General features: G+C 38.4%; 1 protein-coding gene across 3 annotated transcripts in view; it reads left to right on the top strand.

Moving 5' to 3' along the window:
- gnpat (glyceronephosphate O-acyltransferase) overlaps positions 1 to 21553 on the top strand; it is a 158013-nt gene that overhangs the window by 120624 nt on the left and 15836 nt on the right. The window contains exons 11-16 of one of the 3 annotated variants that reach the window (XM_051644846.1): positions 487 to 738; positions 15733 to 15812; positions 15947 to 16087; positions 16177 to 16276; positions 18907 to 19000; positions 19090 to 19148. In XM_051644846.1, the coding sequence (XP_051500806.1) occupies positions 487 to 738; positions 15733 to 15812; positions 15947 to 16087; positions 16177 to 16276; positions 18907 to 19000; positions 19090 to 19148 (726 nt within the window). Of the gene's footprint in view, positions 1 to 486; positions 739 to 11234; positions 11370 to 15732; positions 15813 to 15946; positions 16088 to 16165; positions 16277 to 18906; positions 19001 to 19089; positions 19149 to 21553 lie in introns of those variants that run through there. The other 2 variants (XR_007892053.1, XM_051644847.1) reach the window with 2 other exon arrangements.

Here is a 21553-nt window from a genome sequence, read left to right as displayed (position 1 = left end):
TTACCAAACATTTGTTCTATCTTAATTGTTCAAAATATTGGTTACATTTTGCTAATAAACAATGTTTGTGGAAAATGATAACTTGTGTTTACAGCTTATAGACTAACCTAGAACTAGTACTATCCCTAGTTGCCATGCCTCTGATGGTATTGTTGATATTTTACAAATTTCAAAGTCCTATATGAAATCCTAGCAAATTGTTTATCAGATACATGTAAAGGATCTCTGTTTTTGAAATGTGTCGTGCTTTGTGAATAAAATAAAGTGTGAAATGTTGTTAGATTATCATATATCCTGTTCTTTAAATGTTATCAGAATAGCAAAAATTATCATGCATATCAAGATTAATACTTTCAGATTCTGCTTGGATGAAGAAAAGACGGTCAATAAATAATTAATTGTTGAGCAATGTGATAGCTCAGTCCAAGCTTACTTGACCTCAATTTGAGCAATTCTCAATAAACTGATATCTTTCTCTTTTTGTAGATCATGAGGCCTGCAGTGAAGTGATAAACTGTAGTTTAGCTCTGCACAGACACCTGTTGAGTGTGTCTGGAGGGCATGTGCAGTTGAACGTCACAGAAACTCCAAAGGTCGAGACCACACCAGAGGAAGCTGTGTTTCACCGAGCGGTCGTTGTGCTCTCCTGCGCCACTTACAGAAACCAGATCCTGCATGTGTTTCTGAGACCGGCTCTATTAGCAGTGGCCATGCAAAGTGCAAACTCCCGCAGAAAAGGTGAATGACTTTATATGTGTATTTGAGAGCATGGGGTGGAATTAGAAAAGCTCCCACTTTCCAAAACCCTGCCTTCCAAAGATAGCATTGAGACCATCACCTTCTCATGGTTGTCAAAGACAAAAGTAGCAAAATAGCACCCTGTCTGCGGCCCACAGTCACATATTTGTTTGCTGATTACACAGTCTAGTGCTGTCACAGAGACCGATGAGATATCTCCAGACACTCATTTTAGTGAAATCTTTTAGGGAGAAGGAACATTTTCTGCATACCATTCCATGAAAACAGTACCTTTAACCTCACCTAATGCATTGATAGTGAGCTAGCGCCAGTTGCATTGCAGATCCATATATACTTTGCTAACCAGGGTTGGGTGATATGGCCAAAAATATTATCACTATATATATATATATATATATATATATATATATATATATATATATATATATATATATATATATATATATATACAGTTGTGCTCAAAAGTTTACATACCCTGGCAGAAATTGTGAAATTTTGGCATTGATTTTGAAAATATCAGTGCAAATGTTTTTTGTTTTTTTTCCAGAGGAATGAAATGGCAGAAGAGGTTGGATGTGTTGGATAAATATAAGAAAGACTAAACTGTGTATTGCACATAATTATTGCTCAATGGGGCAATTTAGCTGTTCATGAGATGGATAGCCTGAGGGAAAAAACTGTTCCTGTGCCTGACGGTTCTGGTCCTCAGAGTTCTGAAGCGTCGGCCAGAAGGCAACAGTTCAAAAAGGTAGTGGGCAGGGTGAGTGGGGTCCAGAGTGATTTTTCCAGCCTTTTTCCTCAATCTGGAAGTGTATAGTTCTTGAAGGGGGGGGGGGGGGGGGCAGGGGGCAACCAATAATCCTCCCAGCAGTCTGAACTGTCCTCTGTAGTCTTCTGATGTCTGATTTCGTAGCTGAACCAAACCAGACAGTTATTGAAGTGCAGAGGACAGACTCAATGACTGCTGAGTAGAACTGTACCAGCAGTGCCTGTGGCAGGTTGAATTTCCTCAACTGGCGAAGGAAGTACAACCTCTGCTGGGCCTTTTTCACAATGAACCTGAATGACTCCACTGCTGCCACAGTGCTGTTTAGGATGGTGAGGAGGGGTCAGTGTTGGGGTGTTCACAATCATCTCCACCGTTTTGAGCGTGTTCAGCTCAAGGTTGTTTTGACTGCACCAGACAGCCAGCTGTTTAACCTCCCTTCTGTATGCAGACTCATCGTCATCTCGGATGAGGCCGATGACAGTGATGTCATCTGCAAGCTTCAGGAGCTTAACAGAGGGGTCCTTGGCGATGCAGTCATTGGTGTAGAGGGAGAAGAGTAGTGGGGAGAGCACACATCCCTGGGGGGCACCAGTGCTGATTGTACAGGTGCTGGAAGTGAGTTTCCCCTGTCTCACAAGCTGCTGCCTGTCCATCAGAAAGCTGGTAATCCACTGACAGATAGACAAGGGAACAGAGAGTTGGTGTAGTTTATTCTGGAGTGTAGCTGGGATGATGGTGTTGAAAGCCGAACTGAAGTCCACAAAAAGGATCCTTGCGTATGTCCCTGGTCTGTCCAGATGTTGTAGGATATGATGCAATCCCATGTTGACTGCATCATCCACAGACCTGTTTGCTCGATAAGCAAATTGAAGGGGATCTAGAAAGGGTCCAGTGATGTTCTTCAGGTGGGCCAACACCAGTCTCTCAAATGATTTCATGACCACAGACGTCAGGGCAACAGGTCTGTAGTCATTAAGTCCTGTGATTTTTGGTTTCTTTGGGATGGGGATGATAGTGGAACATTTGAAGCAGCATGGGACTTCACACTGCTCCAGTGATCTATTGAAGATCTGTGTGAAGATGGGGGCCAGCTGGTTAGCACAGGATCTAAGACATGCAGATGAAACGCCATCTGGGCCCTGTGCATTCCTTATCCTTTGTTGTCGAAAGACGCGCCTCACATCATCTTCACAGATCTTAAGTGCAGGTTGACTAGCAGGAGGGGGGAGGAGGGGGATTGCAGGAGGTGTTGGTGTTTGTGTGAAGTGAAGGTCAGAGTGGGTGTGGGGTGTGAGATTGGGCCTTTCAAATCTACAGTAGAACACATTCAGGTCGTCAGCCAGTTGTTGGTCCACGACAGGGTTGGGGGCAGGAGTCCTGTAATTCGTAAGTTGTTTCATGCCACTCCACACTGATGCAGGGTCGTTAGCTGAAAACTTGTTTTTCAGCTTCTCAGAGTATCTTCTTTTAGCCACTCTGATTCCCTTATTCAGTGTGTTCCTGCAAGAACCCACAACACAGTGCTTAAACAACGGATGACTGATTAACTCATCACATAATTACTTACGTAGGTGTATCTGGATAACGAAAAAGCATTTGCATTTACACACTGAAACTCTAAATCAGTTATTGTAAGGTGACATTGTTTTTTGTTGGGAAATGTTTTTATGAAAAATAAAAAACTGAAATATCTTGCATAAGTATTCAACCCCCACACATTAATATTTGGTCGAGCCACCTTTTGCTACAATAACTGCTTTAAGTCTTTTGGGGTACATATGTACCAGCATTGCACACAGTGATGAAGTGATTTTGGCCCATTCTTTATCTTTTTGTTCTTGAGCCACTCCATTGTTGCTTTGGTCTTGTGCTTGGGATCATTGTCATGCTGAAAGGTGAATTTCCTCTTAAGCTTCAGTTTTTTAGTGGACTGAAGCAGGTTCTCTTGCAGTATTTCCCTATATTTTGCTAGATACATTCTTCCTTCAATTCTAACAAGATGCCCAGTCCCTGCTGATGAGAAGCATCCCCACAGCATGATGCTGCCACCACCATACTTCACTGTAGGGGTGGTGTGTCTTGAGGCATAGGAAGTGTTAGGTTTGCACCACACATAGCGCTTTGAGTTTTGGCCAAAAAGCTCTATCTTGGTCTCATCTGACCACAAAACCTTCTCCCACATCGCAGCTGGTTCACTCACATGCTTTCTGGCAAACTCCAGACATGCTTTCAGATGGTACTTTTTGAGTAACGGCTTCTTTCTTGCCACCCTCCCATACAGGCCAGCGTTGCTCTTGATATGGTTGACTGGTGCACCATTAATCCACTCCCAGCCACTGAACTCTGTAGCTCCTTCAAAGTGATTTTTGGCCTCTCTATGGCTTCTCTCACAAGTCTTCTTTTTGTTAGAGCGCTGAGTTTTGAGGTTTGAGGATTATTGATCCAACTGTGCTCACTGGGATATCCAAACATTTGGATATTATTTTGTACCCTTTCCCTAATCTATGCATTTTTATTACTTTAACTTCTGTGGAATGCTCTTTTGTCTTCATTTCCTCCAGATTCACAGCCTGACCAATGATCCTTCAATAATGGGTTTTATATCCAGAAAATGTGATTGCAACTTTAATGATTCACAGGTAGATGCCAATGGTTTCATTTCCCAACATTTTCCAACAAAAAACAATGTCACCTTACAATAACTGATTTAGAGTTTCAGTGTTTTAAAATAAAATATCAAACAGAATGAAATTTCATTGCACCATTTGTAATTTGGTAATATGAGAGAATTGGTCAGGGGTCTGAATACTTTTGCAAGGCACTGTGTGTATATATATTTCTTTTTTCATATCGTTCTATATTGATATTCATTACAATATACATTTCATACCATTCATGGGTTAGGAAATGCATTCCACATGTTTGTTAGACCTCAGCAATAAATGTAATAAATGGCACTGTTGTGTTCTTCACATTGTGATGTCTGAATTAACAGCAAAAGGCAAGAACCCACAACACAGTGCTTAAACAACGGATGACTGATTAACTCATCACATAATTACTTACGTAGGTGTATCTGGATAACGAAAAAGCATTTGCATTTACACCTTTTTTGAATGTGGTCAGATTGTTTCAGCGATCCAATCACGATCCGATCACAATGAATCTTGGGTGCATTTACACCTGTCATTTATTGTGGTCAAGTGCAGTCCGATAGCAATCCGATCACCGAAAATGCATGTTAATGTACGTTTAGAATTTAATCCTACATCAGTTTCATCGTCTTCAGTGGACGTTTGACTCTCCTCATGGTCCTTAATTTTTACATTTCCAACAATGTTCTTCTTTGTGGTTTTGTCCCGACAAGCCAAATAAAGCTTTTTATTTCCAAAAAAATAAAAGCAGTGAATAGAAACATTTAAAAAAACAAAAAGAATACAAATTAAGAAAACTTTTTTTATTATTATTATTTTTATTTTTTTATTATTATCAGCAGTACCAAGTATTCAAGTAAACATTCAGAATGAAATTAAATGTGACAAATACTAGCTACTGGTCTTCATTTTCGATTAGTCTCTAGCAGGCTTCGGTAAACAACATTTAGTCCAAGAGTGTGCACATTTAGAGAAACATTGATGGATTCTAATGTTTACTTCATAAAGAATTATTATCCATGCACTTTAAGCCAATTCACAAATTCCTGTAGGATGAGAAAAATCATTAAAACCATCCACCTAACACACAACACTAACATAATGGAGGTAAAATCTCAGGATTTATGTTTATTGTACTTATGTTTCCAAATATGATATCCATGCGTTCCATTTTCATTGAATAATGTCTTTTTTTAATATCCTTTATGTTCTTTATTCTCTGTTATTGATCAAGAAGTTAAAAGTAGTTATGGACCTAAATTTTGACCACAGTAAATTTTTGGCCAAAAATGGCATTAAATGCTATTTTGTTTTTTGACCGAAAGAGAAAAAAAAAAGCCATAACTTTTGGCTGAAAATATGAACAAAAACTGTTACTTTACAGAAACACGGGCATGGAAAAAAGCAGCGTTTATGTGCAAAGATGTAAACGGCGGCTGATTTATAACTCTTAAATATTTTCCCAAACATTCTTACATATTTGGGTCTTTAGAGACCCGGCACTTATATCTATTAAAAATGGATGTACAAAATGCCCAGATAGTGACAAATTTTCAAAATATTTTCAAGACAATTAGAAAATAATAAAATAAAATATATTTTATATATTGTATATAGCTATATAGCTAATTTGCATCTCAGGTCCCTAGATATGCTTTTGCCCCTAGAAAACACAAAATAAAAATAAAACAAATAAAATTAAAAAGTAAAAACAAGCATTTGAAAATTGAAGAGAAAATATTACCTATAAAAGTTATTTATTGTATCCAATATTACCTATATGAGACTCAGTTATATGGCTTTAAAAATAACAACATTAATGTTATTTAAACAAGAATGACAAAGCATTTTTATAAGATGAACAGATTTGAATTTGTAGTACTTTTTTGCAAAATTTTTTTTTCAATTAACATTTTTTAATTGAACATTCATAGACATATCACAAAGAAAAAACACAACATATATACACTGAATCACATTTAACCCCCACTATTACCCCTAACCCTCCCCAATCACCCACCCCACCCTGACCCCCAACGAACACCCCTGTGGTCACAAATAGGAATATACACACACACACAAAACAGAAAAAGAAGAAAACAAAAAAGAAAATATAATAATCATGTATAATTAAAACTAAACTACTCTCTCCACAGTCCCTCCCCAAGAGACCCCAAAAACACTAAGTAGTTGCCCTATTTCCTATCAAACAAATTCCGAACCCCCAGCCTTCTGCTTGACCTTTCCTCGAAAGCAGCCACCCTCCCCATCTCCGCATACCACTCCGGAAATTAGGGGACTTCCATATAGTTTCCAAATAATTTGCCTGTCAATTTTGATACTGGTCAGAACCCAATTTTTAATGTTTTTATCTCCCAAATTTATGACCGCCCCATCACCCAAAATACAGAGTCTGGGGCAAAGTGAAATTTGAGTGCCCAAAACGTCACACAAAAAACTCTGAACCTACAACCAAAATCTTGGATCTTAACACACCCCCAAAAAACATGGGTTGTGTCTCCATCTTCTGATTGGCATCATCAGCAGGTGGGTGTGTCTTTAAGACCTAGCCTATACAATCTAGAGGGGGTCCAATAGAATCTGTGTAAAATCCTGAATTGCATAAGGTGCTCCCTTGCATCTCTAGATGCAGACTTGTCGTTTTTTTTAGAATCCTAGCCCACACTCCCTTGTCCAATACCAAGTTTAAATCTTTCTCCCATAATCTCTTGATTGAAGATAAAGCTCCGACCCCCAGACTCTGAATTAGCAAGGAGTAATATACTGATGCCTCATGACCTTTTCCAAAAGCAGTAATCTCCTCTCCTAGAGTATCTGCTTCTTTAGGGGGGGGTGTACTACTCCAAAATACAATACAGAGCAGGTGGCGCAGCTGTAAATACCTATAGCTTTGAGATCTGTGAATCCCAAAATGTTGAAGCATATTTTCAAAAGATCTCAACACTCCACTCTCATATAGGTCACCGAGTGTAGTGACCCCCCTCACAATCCACTCTGACCAGCAGAAAGGGGACTTAATACATAATTGAGGGTTCAGCCATATGCTTGAGGCAACATTTAAATAAATGTCCAAATTAAACACTCTGGACACTTTTGTCCATACTGAGTGCGAGATAACGGGGTGTAACTTAACTTCTTCGATTAGTTTGATAGGCTTTGCAATGGCAAAATAGGGGCAAGAACTTCCTGTTCAATACAGAACCAGCTAGGGGCTCTCTCAGGTGGAAGCGACCAATGAGCCAAATGTCTGAGACCGAATGCATAAAAATAAAACAAAATCTTGGGTAGGCCTAGCCCACCTTTGTCAATCGGCCTATGTAACTTATTAAAATGTAATCTAGGACGCTTCCATTCCAAATTAAGGACTTCGCTATGCTGTCAAATGACTTGAAATAAGAAAGGGGGACATCTACAGGGAGAGATCGTAACAGGCAGTTAAATTTTGGAATACAATTCATTTTAATAACGTTAACCTTCCCAATCATAGATAAATGTAATGAAGCCCACCTGCCCACATCGCTCAAACCTTTTTATTAAGGGGTCAAATTTAACTAACTAAATCAGACAAATTTGCTGGGAATAAAATGGCCAAATACTTAATACCCTGTTTGGGCCACTGGAAGGCGCCAGGCTGGAAAGCCGTTACTGGGCAGTATGCTGTCCGGGCCAAAGCTTCGGATTTAAACCAATTGGCTCTGTATCCTGAGAACTTAGAAAAGGAATTAAATTCTGTGGAGGCAAGGCATAGATCTAAAAAAGTTTATGCACCACACCTCCCACCTTCACCCCTGGAAAATCATCTACCCTTCTTATCGCGGCTGCTAATGGTTCCTGGGCAAGACTGAACAATAATGGGGAAAGAGGGCAACCCTACCGGGTGCCCCTATCCAGAGTAAAGTAATCTGAAATGAATCCGTTTGTTTGTACCGCCGTTACCAGGTGTCTATAAAGTAACTTAATCCAATAAAAGTATTCCCGAACCCGTATATTTCCAAAATCTTAAAAAGATAATCCCATTCTACCGTATCAAACACCTTTTGTGCGTCAAGTGAGATGGCTGCGACCATTCGCCACTGACCACATAATATTGATGAAACGCCTAATGTTATCAGAAGAGCTGCGGCCCCGAATAAACCCCAACTGATCTATATGTATAAGAGATATACATATTTTTGACAAAAGTTTAACGTCTAGCTGGATCAGGGAAATTGGACAGTAACTCTTACACTCGCTTGGATCTTTGTCCTTTTTAAGAATCAGAGTGATCCGAGCTTGTGTCATGGTTGGCAGAAGCTTTCCATTCTTTAATGATTCCATATAAACTTCTAACAAAAGTGGAGCCAGTTCTGTAGCATAAGATCTAAAAAAAATTCAGCGGCAAAGCCATCTGGCCCCGGAGCCTTGCCTGTTTTTTGCTCATTCCTCAATTTAGGGAGTTCTAATTGTTCCACAAAGTTTCTAATGTCTTCATCGGTAGACGAAGACGTGGAACTATAGAGATCAAGATTGAATTCTTTAAAAGCATTATTAATATCAGTGGCTGAGGTAAATATTTCACCACTAGCAGATTTCACTGAGAGAATGATAGAAAAAGACTCTCTCTGCTTTATATATCTAGCCAAAAGCTTCCCTGCTTTTGTCCCCCGACTCAAAATATGACTGTCTTGCCCTGAATAGCCAAAACTCCACCTTCCACGACAAAATAGTATTATATCTGTATTTCAATCGGGTCAATTCTCTGAGACCATCAGATGACATTTGGCGCTTCAGCTCTGCCTCTGCACTTTTAATATTCCCTTCCAACTCCACGAGTTCTAGTGCTCTGGATTTTTTGATGAATGAGGCATACTGTATGATCCGACCCCTAAGAACTGCCTTAAGTGCCTCCCAAGCTACGCCCACAGAGGATACTGAACTTTAGCATTTGTTGGAATTCAGGATTTTGTAAAAGGGATACATTAAAGCGCCAACTAAATGATTTATTTTTCTCCTTATGTGGCAACACCTCTAAACTCACCAGGGCATGATCGGAGACTAAAATGTTTCCAATTCAGCAATCAATAACAGATGAAATGAGGGACTTAGATATAAAAACAAAATCTATTCTAGAATAAATCTTATGGACTGATGAAAAAAATGTATAGTCCCTACAGATGGGTTCAAAAGTCTCCAAATATCTGTAAGACCAAGATTTTTACACATCCTGTGAAGCGTCACTGTTGCTCTAGGGGGCTTATACACTTTTGCTTCACTATGATTAAGGACTGAGTCCATCAAAAGATTAAAGTCTCCTCCCAATATTATATCATGAGGGGTGTCAGCGGCTTGCAACATCCCTTCAAGATCTATAAAAAAGCCCGCATCATCAGCTTTAGGTGCGTAAATATTAGCCAAAATCAACCTTTGCCCCTGAATTTTTGCTAAAACAATAATGACTCTTCCTAATTTATCTTTAATCTGTTTGAGACTTTGAATTGTAGATGCTTATCAATGTAATGACTCCCCTGGTCTTACTTGAGCCAGCACTAAAGAAAACATGTCCACCCCATATCTTCCCAAATTTTTCAGCTTCCTGCGGGGAAAGATGCATTTCTTGAAGAAACACTATATTATATTTCTTATGTTTAAGAAAATAAATAATCTTCCTTCTATTTATGGGGTGCCCCAACCCATTCACATTCCATGCGGAGAGAGACAATCTGCTCGTATTTACATTTGACATTTTGACATATTAGAAAAAATAGATTGTGTGTCAAAAATAAAATTATAAAGACCACATTCCAACATTAGTGCAGCAATCAAACCCCGAACCAAACAAACAGAAAAAAGAAAAACATGCGCATTAACCCTGCGCACGACAGCGCCAACTGGCGTCCATCCTTCTAAACTCGAACAGTCCATGTATGCCTACAAGAGCCCCCGTGACAACTTTGCTGTCGGATTGCTCACGTCCGGTGCTTCTATACAAATTTTGTGAGACAGAATTACACAACAGAATATAATCTATGAAACAAACTCCAGTCAATAGGAGGCATAAGCACAAAGAGCGTGTAGATTCATCCACATAACTGTCCCTAAGGTGTGTTATTCCACAAAACAAACTCCAGTCGCTAGGCGAAACCAGCACAAAAAGAAACAAAGGCACTCAGCTTCCTTGGACAGTCAAGTGAATGTTCCTCGGACAGTCAAGTGAGTCAGGCCCACTCTGCTTACATGAGTGCAACAAATGACCTAATCATTCCAATGTCCTTCATGAAATATTCCACAAAACAAACTCCAGCCATTAGGAGGCATAAGCACAAAGAACATGCAGATTCATCCACAAACTGTCCCGAAGGTGTGTTATTCCACAATTAATGTTCAGTGAGTCAGGCCCACTCGGCTACAACATGAGAACCACAAATAACTAACTTAGTCATTGACTTTATGAAGGACATTGCTTGCTGTGGGCATGTAAAAATTTTGCAGCCATCCTTAGTATCTATTCTCAATTTGGCCGGGAACATCAGTGCAAAAGCGACCTTCCGTTGATGTAAGATTTTCTTGCATTCCTTAAATCGATAATGATTCTCTCGTAGAATTCGCAAAGTCTGGGAACAAGAAAATGCTGTGGTTCTTCCAAGAAAGCCTTCCTTTACTCTTCACCACGCGTAACACGAGAACTTTATCGGATGATCTCAGAAATTTGGCCAGAAATGATCGGGTCCTGTCTGATCTCCGAGCCGGAACTCTGTGAGCTCACTCGATTTCCAGCTTATGGCCTGTTATGTCGAGCAGACTAGGGAAGAGCCCGTCTAGGACTTTTACCATATCTCGGCCTTCTTCAACCTCAGGAATTCCAAAAATTCGGACGTTGTTTTGCCGGTTATGATTCTCCAAGTCTTCCAACTTTTCCCAGACGTGCTCCAAGTCTGCCTTGGTCACTAGCGGGTTAGCAGCTAATTCCCTCTCCGATGATTCCAGATAATCAATTCATTTCTCAACATCCACCATTCTTGTAACAATCTCAATGAATTTCAACTCCATGGCAGTGATCGATCGACATATTACAGCAAGATCCTCCAAGTCAGCAACGAACTTCGTCAGCATTGACACCGAATTTCCTTCACCGTCCAAACTGACTCCCGGGCTTGCGGCCTGCTGCTCAGGGGCATCAGCTTGAGCACGTAAGTGTCTTTTAATATCTCCAGAGCACGATTTTGAATTCTGATATATTGTCTTCCTAGAACAGTTAAGAATCAGGGTGTATCGAATCTTACCGGTTTATGACACAAAAAGTTTTAAGAATAGCAAAGTGCGCAGAGCTCGCCGTTCACACGTCCGAACCTCACATGGCACTACGCAACTCCCTCCTTTTTGATACTTAAGTATTTTTAAAACCAGGTACTTTTTACTTTTACTTTAGTATTTTAATGGATGACTTTTACTTAAGTAATACATTTGTGTGGTATCTTTACTTTTACTTAAATGTGGAAATTGAGTACTTTTTCCACCACTGGATAGGACTTTTGTGTATTTATAAGTAGGATACTTGATTAGCACTTTGCATGGTAATTATTTGCTTTTATTAGGCAAGTCAGTTTTTACATCTATAGAGAGTGCAATATATATATATATATACTTTTTTTTATTTTTATTTTTTTATTTTTTTTATATTATCCAATATTTTTAAGGTTGTTCAAGCCTAAATGTAATGTTATTAATGTGTGTTTTCTAGGTGTTGTCATACAATTATTCCAAACAAGTCTAATTTTAAAAAATCATGTCTAGAATTTTCGGTTCCAGACAACAATTTTCATTTCAGTGCATCACTAGTAAAAAGAAATTTTAATTTTAATCACTCATTTATGCATGAATTTATGCATTAAAAACTCCTTAATAAACAACTGTGATGTGAACTTCCAACATTCTTAAAGAGGCAGTACAATTTTATTGATTTTTTTTTGTACAAATTATTTAAAACAATTACAGCTTATATCATTTAATAAGTAATTTTATTTATCTACAATTTAATATGTAATAATATGACATTAAATCATATTAATTGATCTAATTTAAAATTTGAACATTTCTTAAAAGCTAAAATGTGATCATAGTAATGAAAACAAAAACAAAAATAGAAATGTATATACACTTTCACATAATAAATATATAGGGTATTACTTTTCCTGGCCGATTATCTCTTTTATATATTGTTAATGGTGTGTTCACAGAACTACTGTAATTACAAGTGTCCGATTGGTAAATATGTTCATGTTCACTCGTAATACAAATTGGAAACTATTAATTGTGTATACACACTCACCAATCACTTTATTAGGTACACCTGTACACCTACATATTCATGCTATTATCTAATCAATCAATCGTGTGACAGCAGTGCAATGCATAAAATCATGCAGATACGTGTCAGGAGCTTCAGTTAATGTTCACATCAACCATCAGAATGGGGAAAAAATTTGATCACAGTGATTTCGACCATGGCATGATTTTTGGTGCCAGACAGGCTGGGTTGAGTATTTCTGCAACTGCTGATCACCTGGAATTGTCACGCACAACAGTCTGTAGAGTTTACTCAGAATGGAGATCCAAAAACAAAAAGCATTCAGTGAGTGGCAGTTTCTGCAGACGGAAATGCCTTGTTGATGAGAAAGGTCAACGGAGAATGGCCAGACTGAATCAAGCTTACAGAAAGGATACGGTAACTCAGATAACCTGTCTGTGTACAGTTGTACAATTGCAGCCTCAGCTTTGTTCTTTTTAAAAATATTTTAAGTGAATGAATTATTCTTGTTCACCTCCACACACTGACTCATATTTCTCATTGATGGATGTCTCACCCTTTCAAAGCCAATGAGCTCTATTTTGAAGTGCGAGACTGCTTTGGTAATGATGCTTTATTGTCATTTGTGGGGAAACACTTATGATGCTTAAACAATCTGCACTGCTGAAGTTTCTTAGTAGAATTGTAGACATGCAGATTTTAATCATGGATAATTTGAATTGTTCCGGTCTTGAATGACTTTTGTTCAAAACGTTAAAGACGGTCATTTGGCGCCATCTAGTGGCACAAAGGTTTAATTTGCAGAAAATGCACGAATCTGAAAAAAATCATTTTAGTGAACAGAATCAAAAGTATAATCATCACTGAGATTAATCAAAATCACCACCACTAACTCCATCTACCGCTGCCATTTAAGTTTTCTTTGCGTAATTTGATTTTACGTGAGTCACAAGACTCCCTAGCCAATCATGTTGATGGATGAAAAGAAAATTAGGACAGGGATGTAACAAATACAGACGTAGGAAAAATAGTGCAGTAAAAGTACAATTACAGCATTTAAAATTTACTCAAGTAGAAGTATACCATTTTTAAACTACCAGAAGTACAATTCCTGAGAAAAACTACTCAGTTACAGTAACGAGAGTATTTGTAATTCATTATTTTACACCCCTGGGGAGAGCATGTTGTTTATAAATTGTTCATTTAAAGTGTTTCCACCCAATACAATAAAATCCTTTCTATGACACTATCTGCAAAGCTTTTTGAGTTGACAAGTCTTGTGAAAGTACGTTGTTCCAGAAGTGCAAAACACAACAAAATTTATAAGGCAAACAAAAGTTTACAATACAAAGAAATCAAGACGCAACATAATTAAGCCACAACTAGGTCTGTTGCTATTATTAAATAATCATCTGACCACAGTTATTTGAGAGAACCGTGATTACTGTGCACTTTACATTGAAAGAACGTTTGAGTGTCTGATTCAACTGAACTCGAACCGTCTCAATGAGCTGCACCACGGACTGCACTGAGTGCAGCTCCTGAAGAGTGTGTGAAGATTAACCGCTTCAGAACTGGACTTGAAACACTGTAATGTGCGCGCCATCTGTTGGGGTTCACGCCAAACTCCCATGAAAATTTGAACCAGGATTTTAGAGAACACAAAGCGCTCCGGTTTGTCGTTGTTGGGTCATACACGCAGTGTTAATGCCACGAAGTGACACAGGAACCCTGCGTCTTGTCAGCTTACTCTATTTCTAAGGAGATGATGCAATGAAGAAACCTAGAATCTCAAAGGAATTCATGTGAAATATGTGCTGCGTCCGAAACCGCGTGCTGTCACAGTATGTACTGTATTTGATGAAGGACCCACTTATCTGCCAGCAAAACAGTATATGCTTTTATGTATACATGCAAGTAGTATGAACACTTCATCCGGGGATGTTGGCATCGTCTTGTGACCCGAATACATGACGTAATAACAACAATCACAAAAACTATCTGCTTTGGTTTTGTTAAACAAGCACCATTCAAGCTCAAGGAACAGTTATATTGGTATTCTGTAAATAGCACTTACAGCTGAGAAGAGTCGTCCGCCTCGCGATTCACTCGCTTTCCTTTAAATCCAGTGTTTTGAACGTGGCGTCACTTCAGCTCCCAAGGAATTATGGGATCGTTAAGTGTCCAGTTGACCTGCACTCCAAAGATACTAAATGAGCTTTATTGAGACCGACATCTTGCAAAAAACGTTTGCCTGTTGATGTTAAAAACAACAACAGCAAAATAGCACCCTCAACTGGCAACTGTTATGAGCAACATGGCTTAAAAATGGCAGTAAGTCTCAATAATTCACTGCAACAACAGCACTAGGAGAACGTGCAAAATGATTGACAAGTCATAAGCATCACATTTTTGTTTGCTGTTTACTGAGTCTAGAGCTGTCACAGAAACAGGTGAGATATCTTACAGCACTTATCAGTAATATCTCTCAGGGAGTAGGAAAATTTTTTGCTTCCCTTTCCATGAAAAAATTGTATACCACACCTTTAATCTTCATAATCGCAATTATTTGTTTGACAATTAATCGGCAGCCAAATTTCATAATCATGACAGCCCTTGCCACAACAAAAATAAATTAAGCCACAACACAATGAAATTAAGCCACAACACAAAGATTAAGAAAGGACTCATGAATCGGGTGTTTTATTTTGACACAGCAAGCCAAATTTTATGTTGCCTGGAGAAAACACCATACCATAGAGAGTTAATTACAGTACTCAGCTTCACAATGCACAAATGTCTTTGCCAAAATGTATTTAGTTCAATTAAAATCATAACATAATCAAAACATAATTCTACTTTACTGGGAATGTCTTATTGTGTCCTATCCTCCTCATGTAAGCATGTAATACTGCCAATAATGTTTTAAAAATCGAATCATTATTCACCAGGTTGACATTGCCCCCTAGTGGCCTAGAGCATTTCCGTTGTGTTGTGGCTTAATTTTGTTGTGTTGTGGATTCATTTATTTGTGTTGTGGCTTAATTTATTTGTGTAGTGTCTTATTTTCGTTGTGTTATGACTGAATTTATTTGTGATGTGGCTTGATTTCTTTGTGATGTGGCTTGATTTCTTTGTGCTGTGAATTTTTGTTGGTTTTAAAATTTGTTGTGTTGTGCACCTCTGGGCCACTGTGTGAAGGGGACTATAGTATATTACAAACCACCAAATAAATTGTATTCTAGATGACATCTACAACTGTTTCATCTTCCTGAGGAACATGTTCTCCAATGAATTTATTCTTTGCCCTGGGGACTCGGCTCAGGTTAGACCAAATTTACAACGTAAACCATTTTTGATGTACAATCAATAGTCAAAATAGACTCCTAAGTCGTTTTGTGACATGATATAGTGTGTGTGTGTGTGTGTGTGTGTGTGTGTGTGTGTGTGTGTGTGTAGGACTTTGAAGAGGCTTGTTATTTGCTGGTGAAGCGTGGAGTGTTACAGGTGTTGGAGCATGAGATTGTGATGTCAGTGAGCGGTCACAGTGCCCTTGCTTTTCTGTGTGCAGTACTGGACCCCTTTCTACAAGGATACCAGGTGACATCATACACACCTCACAGTGCCTCACAGATAACATATAATACGTTCATTTGAGTTTTTGGATGTCATTTTAAGTGTGTGCACAGGTTGTGTGTAGATTTCTATGTGAGGAGGCCAATGAGAACCTGACGGAGAAGGAGTTTATTCCTGCTGTGAGGACCTTTGCACTGAAACTCATATTAGCAGGTAACACAGGTGACAGTACCTTGGGTGAGGTGTTGGGTGTAACGTGTTACGAGTAACACGCATTACGTAATCAGATTACTTTTTTCGAGTAACGAGTAATGCAATTTTTTATTTTATTTTAGACCATAATATTGGAGTTACTTTTTAAATAAAGTAACGCGTTGCTTTTGTACACCTCTACTTTCCCTGTATTGCAAGAAATCAGAAGTAAAAGTGTGAAAACTCCAGGGAGGAGAAGTAGTGCATGACAGACATTGTAGTTCTATAGAGTGTGAGGCCAGAGGCTGTTTAGCAGAGACGAGTCACTTCTATTTAAATGAATGGGAGAAAATGGAACACCCAACCAAGAAGCTCTAGCACCCAACAGTCAATGGATGTAGAAAAGAAGTCCCGCCTTCCAGGTGAAAGAGCCAATCACTTTTTAGATACAGACATCGCCTGTCAATCAACTCGCTAATGCGCATTAGCTATACAAGCTGGGAAAATTGCGTTTTAGCGTAATATGTGGTCAGCATTCGTTTGAGTGAAACGTGATTGATTCATGTGTTAATACTCACTGCATTAAAAAAAATCAGTAAACGCCTTTAGGCAGAGGGATTATAAGACTAGTCTTCTACTGGTCACAACATGATACACAGGGTGAAATACTCGCTCAATTCACTGACTTGTGCTGCCGAACTGCTCCGTGTTACAGCTTTCCGTAACTGGGAGAATGGGATGAGAAAAGCTGACTCTGGATCTGTGGCTCCGAGCAATGTTCTACATCATTAGTGTACGCAGAGAAAATGTCTTAGTTTCTAAAAAGATTCTATATTTTTGTTTTATAATAAACAAGTAGTTTTATTCATGAAACAAACTGTTTTTATGACATTTTGGTAGCATTAAAAACAATTCCATTCAAGTTCCATTCAACATGCACCTTTTGAAATTTTATGCGATCAACCAGTGTCGTCTGTACGCACTGTGGATCAACTCAAAACAAGCGTGCATTGAGATGACTTAAGTGAAAAATATTCTTTTATTATCAGACACATTCCTTGAAAATGTTAGGGTGGCATTCCCCACTGAATTTTATCATGACTTTTGAAAAACATCTTAAGTTGACTCTGACATTGTCGATGGGCACAGTACATGATGACATGTATGATGCTGGTTCAAGTGTTGGACTTTGCTGCTTTAGGTAAGACGGTGGTTATTCTTCATTATTCATATTGGCTGCCATATTCATGTTATTGATTCTTTATTATAAATATGATGTGAAGACCTACTTTCTAAATATCTATTTGTTTACCATCATGAGTGTTGTACAGTATGATACAGCTAGAATGACCGGTAATGTCTCTTTTATGCTATTCATGGCTTATTTTTATGGAATGCATAGCATAATAGAAGAGAAAATGGCTGTGGGAAAAATATAACAAAAATAACGCAAAAGTATTGTAACGCATTACTTTCCATAAAAATTAACTTTAATTAATGTAAATTTTAGTTACTTTTTTTAAGGAGTAACACAATATTCTAAAAAGTTACTTTTAAAAGTAACATTACCCAACACTACTGGGAGTCAGAGAGTTTTAAGTGGTTCTTGGTTGAAATTTGAAAGAACAAAATTTTTGGTATTTGGGTGACCTGACAGCATTATTCAATTATAAGGTTGAATGTAGGTGTGGGCAGTGTGAACACATTCGTATTTCACAGTATGAGTAATACAATATATATCAGGGTAATGGTAAACATCACAATACATTTATTTTTGGAAATACAACAAAAAGGGTTATATTAAAAAAAAAAAATAAAAAAAAATTTGAGTGATACCTAATTTTGGATATTCCAGTAAATTAAATGTTACAAATGTTAAAAAGTTATTTAATTTAATCTTATTATTGTCACACTTTAAATACTGTCATACCACCTAGCAATCAAGGCTATGGCAATCCACATCTGAGTTAAAGGTGCACATGATTGGCTGGCTGATACATTAGTGGTCTTGGACTGTATGATGACACCTATCAGTGTGGATGCAGCATTAAGCAACAGCAAAGATTTACGGCAGGTTTTTTTTTTTATTTTTTTTTTTACATGTTTTACAATATTTAAATGAATGCCACAGATTTCCCCCCAAAATCTGCAGAAAATCCAGATTATGTCTAGGCTTGGTTTTCAGTAACTGATGCCAATGTAGAAATACCCTATTCGCAGTCATACATCCCACCCACAATTAATCAATAATGACTATTCACAAATTACACTTATATATTTATTCATTCCACAACCAAAATTGTCTCAATAGGAAAGTTGCAGAGATAAGGTGAGTAGTAATCAGCTGGTCATGTGATCTCAACATGGCCACCATGAGGGGGCAACCCTCTCTATGTTGAATATAACAGCTTTTTCAAGGCCACTGTTATGTCACTTTAAAGATTTGTCAAAAGTTCTGTTCTTTTCTTTAGGGGTAAAAAGACTTTTACCCCTAAAGATAATGTAAATCTTACCAGACAAATAAATGAAATTCAAAATAAAGCAGGAGCTGCTTGGGGGTATGGTACTTCCAGGCTGCTGTTAAACTCTACTGCTCCTAATGCTTGAGTTTGATTCTTGTGTTTTCTCTTTATTTGTCATCATGGTATCAGGGCGTCTGAAGTGTTATGAAGTGTTATCCTCAGACCTGCAAAAGAACGCTCTAGCAGCTCTACTGAAGCTCAAATTTGTGAGGAAAGTCAAAGAGTAAGATATCAATATATCTTCTACATATCTGCATTTGAAATGTTTAACTTGTTTTTGTGGTTTTCTAACTTGTGACCTCTCACTCACAGAGATCAGGTGACTTTGAAGGTAAACAAGACTGCTGTAAACACATTGGAGGATATGCTGGGTAAGAGTGATGTCATATCCTCTTAAAACTGTATGATTAAAACATGCACTTCTTGGTCATAATGCCTGCATATGTTGAATATATTGCTTATTATTATGTATTATATAAGTTGTCTCAAGGGCTATATCCCAGTAACAACAAGAGTTGGAGTCAAAAGTCCAAATGCTTAAATGTGTTTTCTCTTACAGAGATTTGGTATGTTGGTTTCAAACACCTAGTTCATTACCCTCTTAAATTATAATATTTTTTGTGAATTTTAACCTCCAATGTAAATTTTCACTATCATTTTTTTTCCCATTAATATTTTTTATTGATTCAAAAATACACAACAGAGAAAAACACATATACATCAAATCAACATTTCACATTTAACCCCCACTAATATCCGTCCCCAATCACCAACCCCACCCTGAGCCCCAACGAACACCCCTGTGGTCACATATCATAATACACACATACACAAAATAAATAAATAAAATATAATAAGCATACATTAATTAAACTAAACTTCTCTCTCCACATCCCCTCCCCGAGAGTCCCCCAAAAACACCAAATAACTGCCCCATTTCCTAACAAACAAGTCCCCAAACCCCAGCCTTCTACTTGCCACCTCCTCGAAATCTGCTACCCTCCCCATCTCCGCACACCACTCCGGAAACGAAGGCGCTCCATCCGACTTCCATCCCCTTAAAATAATTTGTCTGCCAATCATGATACTGGTCAGAACCCAATTTGTTATGTGTTTATCCCCCAAATGTATGACCACCCCATCACCCAAACTACAAAGTCTGGGGCAAAGTAAAATTTGAGTGCCCAAAACGTCACACATACAACTCTGAACCTTCAACCAAAATTCTTAACACACCCCCAAAAAACATGGGTTGTGTCTCCATCTTCTGATTGGCATCGCCAGCAGGTGGGTGTGTCTTTAAGACCAAGCCTATAAAATCTAGAGTGGGTCCAATAGAATCTATGTAAAATCTTGAATTGCATAAGGTGTACCCATGCATCTCTTGATGCAGACTTGATGTTTTTTATAATCCTAGCCCACACTCCCACCTCCAATACCAAGTTTAAATCTTTCTCCCATAAATGATAGAAGTTAAAGTTCCGACCCCCAGACTCTGAATGAGCAGGGAGTAATACACTGATGCCTCATGACCTTTTCCAAAAGCAGTAATCACCTCTCCCAGAGTATCTGCCGCTTTAGGGGGGGTGTGTGCTACTCCCAAAAACAATATAGAGCAGGTGGCACAGCTGTAAATACCTATAGAACTGAGATCTGGGAATCCCAATATGTTGAACCAAATTTCCAAAAGATCTCAACACTCCACTCTCATATAGGTCATCGAGTGTAGTAACCGCCCTCACAATCCACTCTGACCAGCAGAAAGGGGACTTATTAATACATAATTTAGGGTTCAGCCATATGCTTGAGGCAATATGTCAATAAATGTCTGAATTAAACACACTGGATACTTTTGTCCATACCAAGTGCAAATGCAAGATAACGAGGTGTAACTTAACTTCTCCAATTAGTTTGATAGGCTTTGCAATGGTAAAATAGGGGCAAGAACTTCCTTTTCAATACAAAATCAGGGAGGGTCTTCTCTCGGGTGGAAGCGACCAATGAGCCAAATGTCTGAGACCGAATGCATAATTGTAAAACACAATCTTGGGTACACCAAGCCCACCTTTGTCAATTGGCCTGTGTAACTTATTAAAATGTAATTTAGGACGCCTACCATTCCAAATGAAGGACTTCGCTATGCTATCAAATTGCTTGAAATAAGAGAGGGGGACATCTACAGGGAGAGATTGTAACAGGTAGTTACATTTTGGAATACAATTCATTTTAATAACATTAACCTTCCCAATCATAGATAAATGTAGCCCACCTGCCCACATCGCTCAAACCTTTTTATTAAGGGGTCAAAATCAGACAAATTTGCTGGGAATAAAATGCCCAAATACTTAATGCCCTGTTTGGGCCACTGGAAGGCGCCCAGCTGGAAAGCAGTAACTGGGCAGTACACTGTCAGAGCCAAAGCTTTGGATTTAGACCAATTGAGTCTGTATCCTGAGAACTTAGAAAAGGAATTAATAATTCTATGGAGGCAAGGCATAGATCTAATGGGGTCGGAGACGAATAATAAAATATCATCTGCATAAAGCAAAAGCTTATGCGCCACACCTCCCGCCACCACCCCTGGAAAATCATCTTCCCTTCTCATCATGGCTGCTAATGGTTCCAGTGCAAGACAGAACAATAATGGGGAAAGAGGGCAACCCTGCCGGGTGCCCCTATACAGAGTAAAATAATCTGAAATTAATCCATTTGTTTGTACCACCGCTAACAGGTGTCTATAGAGTAATTTAGTCCAACCAATAAAACTATTCCCGAA

This window comes from Myxocyprinus asiaticus, chromosome 19 (genome assembly GCF_019703515.2).
Source record: "Myxocyprinus asiaticus isolate MX2 ecotype Aquarium Trade chromosome 19, UBuf_Myxa_2, whole genome shotgun sequence".
Lineage (NCBI taxonomy): Eukaryota > Metazoa > Chordata > Actinopteri > Cypriniformes > Catostomidae > Myxocyprinus > Myxocyprinus asiaticus.
This window is presented reverse-complemented; position numbering and strand designations above follow the sequence as displayed.